The sequence below is a fragment of the Xenopus tropicalis genome, chromosome 6, assembly GCF_000004195.4.
Source record: "Xenopus tropicalis strain Nigerian chromosome 6, UCB_Xtro_10.0, whole genome shotgun sequence".
NCBI classification, from domain to species: domain Eukaryota; kingdom Metazoa; phylum Chordata; class Amphibia; order Anura; family Pipidae; genus Xenopus; species Xenopus tropicalis.
The window spans coordinates 76,274,861-76,292,780 of record NC_030682.2 but is presented as its reverse complement, the minus strand read 5'-3'; the positions used below and the strand labels follow the sequence as shown (position 1 = coordinate 76,292,780).

Below are 17,920 nucleotides of genomic sequence, written 5' to 3'. Positions count from 1 at the left end.
GTTAGGGGGGCCTGGCCAGCATAGTGTTAGGGGGCACTGTGGTAGGGTGACCCTAATACTTTTTATGTCTGTGTGTCCTGTACTGATGGGAGGGGCCCCGTGATTTCTGATGGCGGCCCTGCCACCATGGGCAGCCACGGACGCACAGCTGAATCCACTTTTGACAATTATGACATGCGCACCGCATTTCAAATTCAATCAAAAAAAAAAAAATGTAATGCTGCTTTTTTTTATTTTGTCTATTTTTTTTAAGAATAACTAAATAGAGGGGCGGCAAATTTCCGGTCGGCCCCAGGCGACGAAAGCCCACGCTACGCCACTGACTCCATCCACTTTTCCACTTTTTTAACTTTGAACTGCACTTACCAACTGATTAATATCAGCAGATTAATATCAGCAGTTTAAATTTAAACCAATAAAAGTCAATGGGTGAAATCTAATTGGCTGTTGTTGGCTTCAAAGAATGTACCCCAAAATAACAGAAATAAACTCAAAAGTGAAACAAAATAATTTACAAACTATTTACAAAATTTGTAATCGGATGGTAGTACCCAGTGCCACGTGGAGGCTCAGGTGTACAAACCCCGAGCCTGTCTCCAAAAATATCCGATCCCAATACAGTTAAAGAGAGTCAAGAAATCAAACACGATTTAAATAGCCAGCGTGCTTGGAGATCTCTCAACTGTTTATGTTGGTGGCTTCACACACTTTTACTAACCTTGAACTGCAGTCCACCAGTGATTACCTATGTAAAGGGGACCCTGCCATTAATGTTGTGAGGCAGCAGTTTAAATATAAACCAATGAAATGTAATGGTTGAAATACGATTGGCTGTTGGTGGCTCTGCCCACTTTTCCTAACTTTTAACTTTAGCCCCCCAATGACCAACTGTGAAAAGTTTGGGGATACTGGCATTAAATGTGTAAGAATGTAAATTTCCACATTAAAGGAGAAGGAAAGGTAAAAACTAAGTAAGCTTTATCAGAAAGGTCAATATAAATACAGCAATAAGCATTCACAGAAAAGCTGCACTGAGTCCTCTATCAAAAGAAACACAGGATTTCTTGTCTGCCTTTTTGTAAACATGTTCTTAGGGTTGCTGACTTACTCTCTCAGAAAAATCCTTCATTCTTGGGGCCAGAGTCTGCTCAGTTCTCCCCTCTCCTGCTCCCCCTCCCATAAGAATTTATAAAGCTCATTCCTACCACCCTTAGGAATGTGTAATCTAAGCTATAATAGCTAAGCTGCAAGCAGGAAGCTATGAAGACCAAGCTAAAATGGCAGCTGCAATCTTAAACAAGCAGAGAAAGCTTCTAGGGTTCTTAAAGGAACTGTAACACAATTTTTTTACATTCAAAATATCCCTTCTATACACTTTGATTATCAAATATATCATATAGAAATTTCAATAGCAGTTGTGGTTTTTTTAGAAATCTTACTTTAGCATTGATTTATAGAGAACAGGCTGCAGTTCACTCCCAAGTCTCGTACCATTCTTCCGCTACCCCCTCCACCCCCTCCCTCCCTGGTGCAGGCGCACACAGCGCTCTTTGTAACAGACACGCAGACTTAGCTGGAAAGAAGAAACGGTATGTCTCTGATTCCCTCTCTTCTACCTCTCCATGCCCCATCTGCTAATAGCCCATAAATCACTCAAAACGGACTCTGAAGAATGTAGCATATTAACTTCCAGTCTAGCAGTCGCCGGATCGTCTTTTCAAGCTCTGCACAGCAAAGCATTGGTAATGTAATTTATTCTGAAACCACATAGAATATTGCATTTTTTTAAATGCTACATATCTTAATAAAGTATTTAGAAGGGATATGTTAAAAGTTATTTTTTTGTGTTACTGTTCCTTTAACTCAGGTATGACAAAGCTTTCTGCAGAATAAATATAGCATTCTAGTTAGCACTAAACTGGCTAATCTATTGGCAGTAAAATGACTTTCCTTCTCCTTTAAAATCATTTTGATCAATTTGATTGGCTGTTTGTGGCTCCATCCACTTTTTTAAGACCTTGAATTATTGTCACGGAATGGGGCCACAGAAAAGACGAGGGACGGGATCGCTTAGGTTAAAAAAAGGGAAGAAGAAAAAAGCTGAAGTTGAAGAACAATATGTTGGTTTTTCAAACCAACATAATTAAGTTTCAAAATCAGGAATTAAACCGATTCAGTAGATCAGAGGAAGCACGCCAGAACTGTGCAGTTTTTTTCATAAAAGCAAAGCCTGTAAAACATATTTTTTTTATAATTTTATGAAAAAAAGATGCACTGTTCTTATTGGTCTGCACCCTATTAAGGTAATTTAGAAATCTAATTAAAGGAACCGCAGATCTTTCATATTTTTTTCATCTATTTGACAGATTTAAACACCTTTTTTGATCCCTCACTTGAAACTAGTTTAAAATTGACTTGATTATTGACTTTATTATGACTCCATCATCTTTTTTATGGTGTTTAAATGATGACATAGATGTATAGGTTTCATTACAAATACATACATGCTTTGTATAGTTATACATTTATTCACTAGTGTTTTTATATTTTTATTTAGAGTTTTAACATTTTAACAACAATAACAGTTTAGAGGAAAGAAAGAAGAGGGAAAGAAGAAATAAGAACATATACAGAGTTTGGGGAAGTTATTCTTATGTTAATTAGAAATTAAGAAGAGAGGACTAGAAAATATTTTAGTATTGCAAAAATATTTTGCCAACCATTTTGTGAAATCATCGGGTACAATGACCTGATTTTATAAAGATATATTTGCACAAAGAGCATTTTCTTTTTTCAATGCATGGGCTGTACTTACTTTTTTTTTGTTTTTATACAGCATTTTCTGACAGTACAAGCATAAAGAAACGAATTACTCCTTTATAAGTTATTATATATTATTGCTTTAAAAGGCAACAACTGGGTCATTGTTAGAATGCATTCTGGGTTCAATCTTTTTTCTCTGCAATTGCATAGTGCCCTCAGCATTGCTTTTAAACATAGCCATGTTTAATAAAGGCTGGTAAGACCGCTCTTTGCTCTCTGCTCTCAATGATTACAAGAACCAGATATGATGTGTTATAGTTCTATGCTTCTGGCTTCCTTTCAGCTGCTAACAACAAGGCCAGTAATCCATTTGAGATGTAACAGTGTTTGGTCTCAGAAGAGAACACCAGAGCCATAGAGAGATAACTGTGTTCTGCCTAATGACCTTAAAGTGACTGCAACACTTGTAAAACTCTGTTATTCATAAACCTAGTCAGAAAGGGCCAGAGTCACTGAAAGTCTTCAATTTCCCATTGAACTTGAATATGCTTTAGAGGAGAGGAATGGTAAAAACTAAGTAAGCTTTATCAGAAAAGACCTATGTAGAGTCCTCTATCAAAAGAAACACAGGATTTCTTGTCTCCTATTTTTGTAAACATGTTCTTTGGTATCTGACTTCCTCTCTCAGAAAAATGCTTCATTCCCGGGACCAGAGTCTACACAGCTCTCTCCTCTCCGATAAAACTCGCTGCCTCCTCCCTTAGGAATGTGTAATCTGAGCTACAGCAGGAAGCTAGAAAGACCAAGCTAAAATGGCAGCTGCAATCTTAAACAAACGGAGGGAGCTTTTTTGGGGCAAATAAAATATCAAAATTTAAATGAGAAGAAAAGGCATAATACCAAAATGCCTGGAATCCCCAGAACTAAAGGTGGGCTGGCATTGCCAGATTTTAAACTTTATTTTTGGGCAAGCCAGCTTGTTTAGGCACACTGGTGGTTTATGCCAGCAGCAGACAACCCTGCTGCCATGCTTGAAGCCGCGGCCCTATGTTCCTTAAAAGCGCTAGCTAAACTCCCTTACTGAGGCTTCTCACGCTACTGCCGCACCACCACTCCAATGCTCACAGTGATTATGATATTTCAAAGATATCTCTGACTTACACAGAAATCCCCTCACATTTGGTCTCCTTGAACTCAATTCGACATTGGCCCGCTTTGACTCTATGCCCAATATTAGTCAATGGGCAGACAAAGGCATCAAAACATTGCAGGACATAGTGAGGGATGGGGAATTGAAACGATATATATGTTTGAGGATATATCCTCAATCAGACCTAATATCAGACCTATGTCCCAAATGTAACATAGCAATAGGCTTGCTTCTCCATGTATTTTGAGAATGCCCAGCCATTCAACGACTATGGTCTGCGATACTGAAATACATTAATGAAACATTGTTTTTTCTCAACATCACTCTCCAAGGATATGTTTATTGGGGGTGCTAGAGGACTTGGGGTTATCAGCATATGTTACTTGCACGGTTGCTGGTTTTCCTGTTCACTGAAAACCGCACCAACCAGTAGTACTTTATTTTTGTCAACCATTATCGTCTGAATCCTTTCTAAATCCAGGTCCAAATTCATAAGCTCAATCCACTGGGAAGCCAATCTTAGTGGCAAAAAGTCAGCTTTTTACTCTACTGCTCATGTTTAACTTGGCTAGGATGCAGAGAGGATCCAAGAAGAGGAAGAAGATGGTGACACTGTACTTCTACAAAAGTACCCCGGAGCAGGACAAAAGCACTTACGTGGATCTCAGGTAAGTGATTATAATCACTGGAGGTGGCTAAAATTTTGACACTCAGCAGTAAAAATGGATTTCCTTTTCCTTAAAGTGGTTGTCCACCTTTTCTCACTGCTACCCAAAAAATGATGGATTATGTTCCCCTAAGTATGATAATATGTGCCATGCAAAGACTGTGTATCTGTGTGTCTTAATAAGCTGTCTGAAAACCTACTGTAATAGCTGCAGTTCACACAGAAATACTTTTCAGGGAGGAGGAGCGTTTCTTCTCTGCAGTGTGAGTAACATGTGAGCTTCCCCCCAGCTCCCCCTTCCCTCCCAGAATGTAAAAAGACTTGGGGAGCAACACAGGCATAATACATGTTCTTGGGGGTGCCAAAAGACTGTTATTGGCTATTTGGTAGCCCCTATATGGACTGGAAACCTACAGGATGTTCTGTTTGGCAGCATATCGGGTTTTTATGCAACCAAAACATGCCTCCAAGCCCATAATTCAAAAATAAGCACCTGTTTTAAGGCCACTAGGAGCAACATCAGGGGTTGGAGAGCAACATGTTGCTCACAAACCACCGGTTGGGGACCACTGATTTATGTGAAGGTGAACCACTCCTTTAAAATGTTATATTTGAACACTATTGCCAAATGAAAGAAGGAAAGGTGTTTTGTAATAATAAAATGTCAGCCTATGTGACAAAAACAAAAGAACTCCACAAACAATCCTGGGCGTTACTGGATTTGGGACACATCTGCATTGGGATAAAATATTTAAGTATTATACTATACACTGCTCATTAAGCAAGCACTTCTTCCCCTGGTCTGGTTGCGCTCTGCAAGACCCAGCAAGAGGCCTGCCTGAACCTTACCTCCTGCCATAGGACAGGTTGTAAGGATAGAGCCCTGTTGGAGTCTGTGTCCTTTGCGGCTCCCCAACTTGCACATAAATGATGCACAAGTTAGGGGTAAGGGGACAGGTAGGGTGTGGGAGGCCTATATGCCTCCCCCTATCTACCCCTCTTGAATACAGCACTGCTGAACACTAGTATAATGGGATTCTGACAAAATCGTTAACAGTAAGAACAAAGGCATAGATGTGTTAGGGGAGCAAGTGGGTAGAGAGAAAGAGCCAAGGTGGTGAGAAAGCATGAAGAAAAAGAGTGATAGTAAAGGTGTCATAGTGGGATAGCAAATTTTATCTGCCTATTTAATGGCTTTGAATATGTCTGTCTCCTTAAAAAAGAACTGCCTGAGCCATGTTGCTGAGTATTTATTGAACTGTTGCAGCATTGTAGCCAACATTTTTTCAAATCTACGTTGATTTCCAATCTAAAGGGATCAATATGTTTGCTGCATTAAGCAGATGTGGTTTTATACTAGTTACGAAAGAGGATACCTTTTATAGCTGAACAGAATACATGCAGGATCGTTAAGTATATCAGTGCCTAGACTTGATAGTGTGCATACCTTTTCCCAGAAAGTTTGTACCACATGACCAAAAAATATGGGCATGCTACCTCTTTCCCTACCGTTAGTCTACCGCTAGTCTTTTTATATAAATGTTGGAGTCTGGAAGGTGCATAGTTCCACGTTGTTATAGTTCCCTATAGTTTAAATTTTGTAGTCAACAGCATCTAGAGCTTCTAAGAAGTTGAGTCTGTGAACCCCATTTTTTGTACTTTGCACAGAGCTTTAGACTCCAATGGTCTAATAAGAATGTAAAAGGGACAATCATGTGCCGTTTGATTCAAATACCTCTCTCTTTTTAGGGCACAAAAAACAATATCACCTTCCTGCTTGGTGCTCTGTTATTATTGGCTTTCATAATGTACCACTGAGACACAACACAGATTTGATTATATTGCAGATGACATTTAAAACAAACACAATAACTAGGATAACTGTTATGTTTGTTTCAACTACATCTCAAGGGAAAACAACGGCTAAAATGCAGCATAGATGGAAGATAGGTCTTTAACAACAAATCAAGCTTTCCTGGTGAGTCTTATTTAAAAAGTAAAATCAGGAGTTTTCCACAGAGAGAAATTTACAGTATGCACAACTTAATCCCCATAACCATTCACTTCCCTCCCTACACGCTACACAGTCTCTGCTTGGCTCCTCCTCAGTGACTAAAGAGGAAGTCTCAAAAATTTTGGCTTCCTCTCCCCTTACTACCCGCCCACTTGATCCCATTCCTTCCAAACTTCTACGTAATGGCAACCACTGTCTTATCAAAGCCTTAACTCATCTATTCAGTCTCTCACTCTCTACTGGAATCTTTCCCTCCCAACTGAAATATGCACTTGTAACCCCTTTTCTGAAAAAACCCTCTCTTGATCCCTCCAATCTTAGTAATCTCCAACCTATTTCTCCGCTCCCATTCATCTCTAAACTACTTGAGCACCTAGTTTACAATCGACTGATGTTATTACTCTCTGACAATAATCTGCTGGATCCCCTACAATCTGGATTTAGACAACAACACTCCACAGAAACTTCTCTAACCCAACTAACTAATGAACTCTTATTGGCTAAAGCCAAAAACCACTACTCACTACTAATACTTCTCAATCTCTCAGCTTCTTTTGACACTGTGGATCACCCTCTTCTCCCCCAGTCTCTTGGCCTTTGTGACACTGCCTTATCCTGGTTTTCATCTTATCTCTCACATCGATCTTTCTGTGTCTCTTACAACGGAGCATCATCTTCTCCCTTGACTCTTTCTGTAGGGGTTTCTCAGAACTCTGTCCTGGGCCCCTTACTATTTTCTCTCTATACTTCCTCACTTGGCAAACTAATCTATTCTTTTGGCTTTCAGTACCACCTCTATGCTGATGATACTCAGATCTATCTTTCCTCTCCTAATCTCAACCCAGAGCTCTTACCTCGTGTATCTTCCTGCCTGTCCATTATCTCTACTTGGATGTCCCAACGTTACCTTAAATTAAACCTCTCTAAGACTGAATTGGTTCTCTCTCCCCCATCCAACACCCACATTGTTCCCAAGGTATCTATGACAGTTAACAATTCTACTATCACCCCATCTTCCCAGGCCTGGTGCCTTGGGGTTATCCTCATTTCTGCCCTGTCCTTCACTCCTCATATCCAGTTACTTATTAAATCATGTCACTTTCACCTAAGAAATATTTCCACAATACGATCATTTATCACACAAGAGGCTGCCAAAATTCTTATTCACTCTCTTATCATATCTCTCAAGACTTTGCAAGGGCTGCCCCTCTTCTCTGGGACTCGCTCCCACAATCTGTCAGACTTCTCCCAATCTCTCTGCCTTCAAAAGATCTCTAAATACACATTTATTCAGAGAAGTGTACCCTTATTTAGTTTAACATAACCTCAGTGTGCTGCTAAAAACAATAACCTGTGCCACACCTCTCAAATTGCTTAACTCTGATCTTGCAAATTCCCACACATTGTGTCTCAACCCTTTCTCCTTGCAGATTGTAAGCTCTTTTGGGCAGGGCCCTCTTTCCCTCTTGTATCGGTTACTGGTTGCTTTATATGTTACTCTGTATGTCCAATGTATGAAACCCACTTATTGTACAGCGCTGCGGAATATGTTGGCGCTTTATAAATAAATGTTGATAATAATAATAATGATGATGATAATAATGAATGAAGTGTGTCCCATGATGAAAAGGATATAATAATCTCTACTGAGCAAGACCTTTTAAAATTGGAAGCAGAATAATTCAACAAAAACAAATAACTACAGCAATGCATAATAGTTTTAACAACAAAAATGTAATCTATAAAGGCTGGAGTGAACAGATGTCTAGCGTAATAGCCGGAACTCTACTTCCTCCTTTAAAGCTCTCTATGCTATTAGGAGTCATTAACTCTCCAATCAGTGACTTAAGGGGGGATATGGGACATAACTGTTCAGTTGTTTGCTTTTGAATCTGACCTGCTTGCTCACAAACTAATGTCCTACTGTATGTGGGCCCCATCCTAAAGACACTGACTAACTAAGAGGTTAGGAGCTGAAAGTGGAAAGTAGTGTTTTGGCTATTATGTTAGACATCAGCTCACTACAGCCTTTATAGATTACATTTTTGCCTAATTTACTTTATTAGAAATATTTTTTATTTTGTGCAGGCTATCTATCTTACTCAGTTTCCTTTTTACACTAAACTGTTCCTTTAAAGGTGAACAACCCATTTAAAATGGAAAACAACAGTGGGTTGTATAACTAGATGGTGGCTCTGAGAGGAACAATGGAAAAGCTAGCAATGTATGGGGCAAAGTATGAACATTTGTGTTTGAAAGTAGCATATAATATTTTTGGCATAACTTATCTATCTAATCAAAATTAGCCTGCTAAGAGGTAAGAGATGCATCAGTTTGTCCACTGAAATGACTGTTTCAGCGTTCATTTTGAGGACCATTGGTACAAAATGGCTGCAGTAATTAATTAAATTAATAGGGCACTGAGAATTACAATAATTCATAATAGAATTAAGAGGCAAAATAAGATATTTATCAAAAATTGATGATAAAACTTTATCCTAACCCAATCTGATTGTATTAATATATTAATATAAATATAAATATATATATTTATAAAAATTTTTCTATTCAACTTTGTTAAATGTGCTAAAAACAAACATAAGAATTACGTTTTTGTTATGTTATAACCAGAGAAGGAGAAACTCTTGCAGTTATAAGTAAAAGTTGCAATTTGATGTGCAACAAGATGTGCACAAGAGATCCAAGTGAATCTAATGCAAGGATCCCCAACCATTTTTACCCCTAAGCCACATTCAAATTTAAAGAGAGTTGGGGAGCAACACAAATATGAAAAATGTACCTGGGGATGCCAAATAAGGGCTATGATTGGCTATTTGGTAGCCTACAGAAGGTTCAGTTTGTCAGTACACCTGTTTTTATGCAACCAAAACGCTCCTTCAAGCCGGTAATCTAAAAATAAACACCTGCTTTGAGGCCACTGTGAGCAACATCCAAGGAGGTGGTGAGCAGCATTTCAAATTAGAGTTTACTAGATGTCTCTTTATTTTACTGGGATCTCTTTCAGAAAATTGTTCAGCTTCTTGTTTCACTGTTAAGATTAATTCCAAGCTGGACTGTTTAATTATTTTCCCTTAAAGCTGTATAGATGGTAAAGAGTGCTAAAGAAACCTGAAAGAATTCTGTTACAATCTTTTCAACACACCTATATAACTTTTTTTCAGCAAAAAATATAAGTCTGGGTTTTATTTTTCTAGTGGAATTTCTCTGGGATGTACTACTCAGTGCCCACTAGGTGTAGGCACTTCCCAGTATCATTCATAAGCAAAGAGGTTCAGGGCTGCTGAGTTGCTATAGGCCATTGCAAGTGAGTGTTATCTTCTTCTATAGGAGTGTGTCAAGAAAGGGTTACATAGACTTAAAGATTGGCTAATGTCAGTATTACATTTTTGATTGATTCTTCTGCCTGTGTTCTGAACCATGCAACAAACCTCTGGAAACACCCAACACTGTTACACACCTATCACTATACTAAATGCAATTCATACATTTGACCACGCCCTCCTGATGCAAATTCTGCATTCGGCTGGTATCCGTAATCTGTAGGGGTACTGCAAAGCTTTGTATTTGGGCCACTGTTGTTCTCCCTCTACACTCAGTCTTTGGGAGATGTCATCTCTCCTCTGCTCATTTGGCTTTACAGTGGTTCTTGAAATTGGTAAACCCTTTAAAATGTTCTATATTTTTATATAGATGTGACCTAAAACATCATCTGATTTTCAAACAAGTCCTAAACGTAGATGAAGAAAACTTAGTTAAACAAATGATTTAAAAATTAAATCTTGTCATGTATTGAAAAAATATGATTCAGTAACATATCTGTGTGTGGCAAAAGTAAGTGAATCCTTAGGATTATCATATAATTTGAAGGGGGAATCAGAGTCTGGTGTTTTCAATCAGTGGGATAACAATCAGGTATGAGTGAAAGACCCTGTTTTATTTATAAAACATACAACACATTTGAGGATGTTTATCATGGCTCAAATAAAAGAGTTGTCTGAGGACTTTAAAATTAGAGTTTTTAATACCTATAAAGCTGGAAAAGGTTACACAACTATCTCTAAAGTTTGGACTCCTTCAATCAACAGTCAGACAGATTGTATACAAACTGCAAGGTGTCTAATAGTTCAAGAGGTTACAAAAGAACCTAGGGTAACCTAAGCAACTGAAGGCCTCTCTCAAATGTTGATGTTCATGAGTCCACCATCAGGAGAACACTGAACTGTAATGGTGTGTATGGCAGGGTAATAATGAAAAAGACATGGCTCTCCCACAAAAATATTTCTGACCATCTACATTTTTCTAAAGATCAAGTAGACAAACCAGGATACTGGAAGAATATTTTGTGGATGGATGAAGCCAAACCATAACTTTATCCCATGTGAAACATGGTGGTGGTTGTTTTCTGGATTGAGCTTGTTTTGCTGCATCTGGGCCTGGACGGCTTCCCATCGTTGATGGAACAATGAATTCTGAACTATACCAGAGAATTCTAAAGGAAAATTTAATCTACCTGTGAACTGAATCTCAAGAGACAATGAAAGTCCTTACCTTAATCCAATTGAAATACTGTGGAAAGACCTAAAGCGAGTGGTTCATGTGAGGAAACTCACCATCCAAGAGTTGTTTGGGGGTAATCTTTGACTTCTTTCTCTTTGCAATATTGCCAAAATCTGTACCTTTCTCTCAAATGTAACAGCTAGAAGGCTCATGCATGCTCTCATCCTATCCCAACTAAATTACTGTAACCTGCTCCTTAATGCCCCCCCAACTCCCACCCACCCCCCCTGCAGTCTGTCTTAAATACTGATACCAGTATTCCCATAAAACAAGAATAACTTACAAACTCCTTCTCTTAACCTTCAAAGCCCTTCATTCCTCTGCACCTAACTACATCTCTTCTCATGTCCCCATATATTTCTTGTCGAAGCAAGATAGGGCAGTAATTAGAGAGACAGGCCAGGTCCAGCGTGGCCTTTTTAAGAACAGGCTTGACACAGGCCTGTTTGAATGGAAAGGGGAAAGTTCCAGAAGACGTAAGTAAGAGTGTAGAGGTGGGAATCTGATTGCATATTGTTTTTGAAGAAATCAGCAAAGTGCTAGCTGAAAAAGATACCCTTAAAAGTAAATGAGTGAAAAATGTTTTCCAATGCCTTAACAGGCCTTAACATTCAGTGAAAACTATATTTCATAATAAATATTCATGAAACTACCACTGTAGAATTAAATAATATCTACTGGAAATATTTCTGATTCAATCAATTAATTCACAATTCTAGTAATAAACAAGTCATTTCTGATTTTTTTTTGTGCCTGCAGCACTGAATTTTGCATATTGCACCGAAATCAGTGTACAATGCAGGCTGAACTCAAATTCCCCTCTGCAAATGCAACTCTTAATAAGCACCAAAGTGTGGGTCAATGTTCAGTTAAACAAAGAAGTTAGCAGCATAGTTTCTGCAGTAGCGTGTCAGTTTCTCTGTGTTCATTTGCTGTTAATAAGCACCAAAACGGTAGGATATTGCACCCCTTAGTGCTCCATTTATCCTTTGCTATCTGTCATATTAAAGGTTTCCTATTCTCAATACAAAAAGTCTGCAATTGCATGGTTGTATGGCAGTGTTAAAAGCTATTTATGAAATACTGTAGGTATAAAGCAAATGTATTACAATGCACAAGATGAGAAGCAATATAGCAATATAAATAGCTTGTACCAATACTCCAAAGTTGCTAACACAAATTCATTTCACTACAGAATATCCAACTTATTCTATTAATATTGATCAAAATTAAAAATTACTTACTTGATTTGCTGTGCTTTAATATGATCCCCTCTAGTGGCCATGCTCAGTATGACATCTGGCACTTCAAAACCCATTTTTTGCAGATATTTTGTTTCATGCAATACTTCCATCACCATTGGGTCTAAATTTACATATAATTCCTACACAATAAAAAAAAAAGAAAAAATGATCTAGTACATTTGTTCTTTTTTAAAATGTACCACAATTTACAATTCTATTTTTTATCCTTCAAAAATACAGCTTTGAGCTCTGCTCATAGTCCAAAACAATGGGGACTACACCATGAGCTCTGCAGTCATTATGAGACTTTCTGCTTTCTCAAGAATTACATCATGACATATTCCCTGCCAGTCCAAAGTGGCTGCTAATATACCCTACATACTTGGTACAAATCCCTAGCCTAAGGGAATGGTCATTACCAGATTTTACTGTATGTAAGAAATGTACAAATCATCAAAAAGCAAACTAACAAAAGAAAAGGTCTCCATGACATGAAAGCTTACAAATATGCTATCAACAGGCAATCAAAAAGTGTATGTATTCACATACTGGCTGACTAATTTTCATAGTTTTCATAGACTTTACAACTAGAACTTACTGGACTCAATGGCAAAATCATATTTTGAGTCAAATCAGCCCTCAACTTGCATTTAATCCTATGTGGAAAAAACAACAAACAATATACACATATTTTAATATTTACCTTTGTGTTAGGATGCCTGACCAGTAGTGACGCATGTAGGCCATTTTTGGCTATGTCAGCACATTTACACCATCCTCTGTGATACAGGAGTTCAAATTCCATAAGAACAGAAGCCATTTTGTTGTAGTGCCGAATTATCTTTTTCATTTCTAAGCCCTAAATAAGGAAATATTTTTTAAGAAAAAATTAAATTGTGCAAGTGTATATGTGCACACCAAAATAAGAAATGTTTGATTGCATTTTGGCATTATTAAGATTTGTAACTGTAACAATGCTCATGACATTTTAAGTTTTATTCTGATTGTTTCAGATATGCAAGGCTTCAACTGCATAACACATACTGTTACCCCATGAGTACTGAAGTAATCTGTAATATTAAACAAAACTGCCAGCCTGGTTGGTTCAGGTCCAAACAACTTTTATTTTTTAAAGAATCTAGCCACAGTTTCTCTACCTACAGCCTTCAACATCTTTCATGAAAAATGCTGTTGCTTTTATTGATTTGTTCCTTTGATAGATTGATGTAGTAAACACAGTTGTTTAGAAAGTTTAATAACAAATACTACCTTTGTACTTCCATCTCCTGGCCATTTCTAGTGCTTTGAACAAATACCTATTTCATCGTTACTGACCTTTAGAAGTTCTGGTTTGGTTTTCAGGAATTTCATTGGCTGATCAATTTTTCGGAAAAGCTGCCGAGCCCACATAATCTTCCCTGTGATCTGCAAAAGTTTGAAAATAGATTTCATATGATCAAATAATCAGTTTTCAGAAAATGTTGAAGTTACACTATAATTAGTTGTTAGCATAGAATGATACTTACAGGGGGGGTATTCCGAGGTGTAGGTGGGTTTTCTTTCTGTTTTTGATAGAGTTTTCGCACCATATCCAAATCTCGACTGTATCTTTGCAGAACTATCATATATTTTTCCCCAAAGTCAAGGTGATCCTTACCAATACGTTCAAATTTCTTTAAGAGATTTATCATTTGTTCCGTCTTATTTAAAAAACAAATGTTAAAGAAATATCAGAGTGTGGAAAACTTAGCTTCACTATTTAACTTAAAGCACAGGTATGAGAGGTCTTATTTCAACTTTGAGCATCATGTCTTAGGCTCATGGCACACCTGGAGATTTGTTGCCCGCAGGTGACAAACCTTTCCGTGTGCCATGAGCCTGAGGGTGATGGCCCACAGGTAGATCAGTCACCCACAGTTAATCTCAGCCACTGCAGGCAACTAATCTCCTCAAAATGCCTTTTCACTCACAATAAAGTGAATTGTTGGAGGAATCCAACAATTCCTTTTCTGAAGTTACACAAACTTTCCTGCAGAAGGAAACTTTGTGTGACTTCTGAAAACTAAGCATAGCTTGTGTCGATCAGCAATTTACTTTACTGCCAATGGAAATGCCATTCGGGCAGATTAGTTGCCCACACCAGTCAAGATAAACCACGGGTAACTAATCTCCATGTGGGCCATTGCCCTAAAGGTTTCTAAAACCATTTGATGTTGAGAACAAATAGCAATAGAACAGCTTTGCCATCAGCATGAAACTCTACTTGTTTAGTTAACATTAAGTACATGTGTACTCTCTTATTACTGAGAAAACACCAATGAGCAAGAAATTAAAAACTGTTTGTTTAAATAGTTTGTGAAATTGCATTTCTCAATGATAGATATCTCAATAATAGAAACTAAAGCATGTTTGTAAGTGACTAAAACAAGTAAAAGAGTCTTAAAGGACATGTAATCCCCCCCAAAAAAGTTTTTGCTGAATAAAAGAAAAGACAATTCCAAGCAACTTTAAAAACTTTAGAAAATGTGCTTTAAAAGTTATTGGTAAATGTAATCGCTATTGAAAGCTGCATTTGCTGCACTCCTGGTTGTTACTTTTTAAACAATGTTGCAAAGGTCAGCCTCCTCCAGCAAGACATGTCTGTCAGTCTGCTGTTACATTGTTTCGTTTTCCAGAGCCACCAAGGCAGAGAATAGAAAAGGACAGGGAAACACTGCTGCTAATAACATTTATATATACCAATAAAACATTACAAATGTGTAATGAATGTATATTGGAAAGTTGCTTAGAATGATATTTTCTTCTATTAGGCAAAAAATGTATATTTTGGGTTGACTTGTCCTTTAAGTCCCTTGCACATTGCACCATCATGGCTGACATAAGATCTCAATTAGCACTGAGTTAGAAGTTGAAAAGTTGCTAAGAATTGGCCATTCTATAACATACTAAAAGTTAACTCAAAGGTGAATCACTTCTTTAATACCGTTTCTATAATTAAATGTTGAAAAATAAAACTTTCTTTCTATTAAAGATATTAAAACAAATGTAATGTTTAAAGATATTAAAACAAAGGTAATGTACTTACAGTCAATGGCTTTTCAAACCAGGAATCTACAAATGCTTGCAGTGATTGGTAAAGACCTTCAATTTGATTTTTGAATTCCATATAGTCCTTATCAAACTAAACCAGAATGCAAAAACCATTAGCATAACTGCACGACACATCACTTTTTCATATAATGCTCGGATGCTGTCTTTACATGGGGTGGGAAGTATTACAAAATTAAAAAAATATATATTTTCTGCTAATAAAACCAGTGGTGCAATCTAATGACTTGATGTCACCTTCCACTAAATTTCAAATACCTTACTATATAATACACAAGAGCCATGAATACTTTGTAAATGATCCATTTACAATGTTGTAAGAATAAGTGCCAGTAACTTGGGGCCAAGTCACTCATTCCACTTCCATATATTTGCATTCAGTGCCCACACATCTGTCCTGCTTTCTGTTGTAAATTGTGCACGAGTAAATTTTGACCCTGGGAAATTCTAGAGCTGCTGCGTGCGACCTTCTAGGTGGCGGCAGCTCCAAGGTTCTCACAGCAGACTGAGTCAATAGGACTCCTACGGAAACATGTACAAATGCAACCAATTCAGCAAAATGTGCCTTTGCATATGTTTTGATGCATCAGACATAACTTCCCCTCTGAGCCACAACTAAACTGGACTTTTGAGAAAAAAGCTGCTACATTTTAGGTAAAATAGTGCTTAGTGATGAAGACATCACCAATCATATTAAATAAAAGGATAATAATAACACTGCTTCCCTAAGGTATTTGCAACATTAACATATATAAATTAAAAACTCTTTTTTAAATATTTCTAAGACTCTCAGGTAAGGTAAACAATATGACAGTTCCTACTTATATCTATGCAAAAAAAAAGAGAGCAAATGCTTTGTGCTCTACCTATACTGCGCCTTAGGATCTATAAAGGGAAAATAAGTGGAAATGGCATCCCAGCAAATATAGGAACTTCCAATTCCTAGAAAATTCTACGTAGCAGAGACTTAATTTTCTTACTGGCATGTGAAGAAATAACGCAATCAGTGAACATTTTATATAGTACCAGGCTTTTAATCAGAAAGCATAAATACTGCTACATTCACTGAGGGGATAATTTCTGAAAATTTGCAGGATCAAGGTGAAAAATCTCAAGTACAGAAAAAAAATCCAAATAAATTCTGTTGCACTTTTTGGGTACATTTTTATGAAAGATCTCTAAGGGGGTTAATTGTGTTGTGTAAAGTCAGGTCAAAAAACTTGATCACATCAGTTTTTCATTCATATTCAAAGTGACTTGCTAGATTTTTACAAATCAATTTAAAATAATTACAAAAATGTTGCAGTTTTGTAAATCTCTGCAAAATCACAATACTGTTAATAAATCTCCCACTGAGTGAAAACCTGCATGGCTATTGGAAACCCCATGACTAATGATATAATTACTATTGTTAAGGGCAATGAGACACAGGATGTTTCATCGCCCACGGTAGCCACAATTTCTTTCCCAAGTTCCTTCCCACTGGCTAAAATGCAAATCACTGGTGATGAAACATACGCAGAGCTGATACTAATACTATTTTTAAACCCATTGTTATACTTACTTCTTGCTTACGATGGTCCAGAACATCATAAGACTTTGATTTGGTGTTGGTGACAATGGTTTCATACCGGATGCTGATCTTTTCAACTCCCTCAATTTTAATGGTCTGAAGATCAGCCAAGCTTTCTAAGTTATTACTTATGTCAGAGATCTTCTCTAGACGCTTACAGAAGGTATCCAATTTCCCAAATATGTAATTCTCACTGAAATCACAGTTTTAAGACAATTTATATTCACATTAAAAATAATGCTATCAACAAAGCCATGCTGTGCAACTACAAGCAACAAAACTAAGATTTAGGTGTTATGCTAAAAGGTTGTATCCTACATGCTGTGGTATAAAGTCTGACAAAATCTAGTAAATTAGGTCCCCTTTTGTGCATGCAATATTCCATAAGTAAATAAATATGACCTTTAGCTTATCAAATAAAAGTGCTGCACGCTATGTTGGGTTATCATAGGGATATGAGAGACTTAGACAAACAGTCAGATTTTATAATTTTTTTCCGATTCTGATTTGTTAGAGCTAAAAGTCTCCAAATCCGACAATTTGCCAGCTAAAACCTGCCGAGGTCATGTAGAAGTCAATGACAGATGTTCCTTTCCTTCCCTGGAGGATCCAACTTTTGCTTCAAAACTTCAGAGGTTTCGGATTTTTGACGGTGGATTTTTTTGAGAAAATTTGAAAAAGTCAAGGTTTTTGTGAGATAACTGACTTTTTCGGTTCAGACTTTTTAGTAAATGCAAGACATTCATGGATAAGAGTTTATTCAATTTTTTTTTTTAAAAATGAGAAATGTTAGAGTTTTAGTAAATTTGGCCCATAGTGGTTT

The 17,920-nt window shown here is 37.2% G+C and overlaps 1 protein-coding gene across 3 annotated transcripts in view; it reads right to left on the bottom strand.

Annotated features, from left to right (window-relative positions):
• LOC100488102 (dynein heavy chain 5, axonemal) overlaps positions 1–17,920 on the bottom strand; it is a 267,205-nt gene that overhangs the window by 199,748 nt on the left and 49,537 nt on the right. For all 3 annotated transcript variants that reach the window (XM_031903513.1, XM_031903511.1, XM_031903512.1), the window contains 6 exons: positions 17,089–17,290; positions 15,502–15,597; positions 13,943–14,116; positions 13,752–13,841; positions 13,120–13,275; positions 12,417–12,556 (listed from right to left, as the gene is read on the bottom strand). In XM_031903513.1, the coding sequence (XP_031759373.1) occupies positions 12,417–12,556; positions 13,120–13,275; positions 13,752–13,841; positions 13,943–14,116; positions 15,502–15,597; positions 17,089–17,290 (858 nt within the window). The remainder of the gene's footprint in view (positions 1–12,416; positions 12,557–13,119; positions 13,276–13,751; positions 13,842–13,942; positions 14,117–15,501; positions 15,598–17,088; positions 17,291–17,920) is intronic.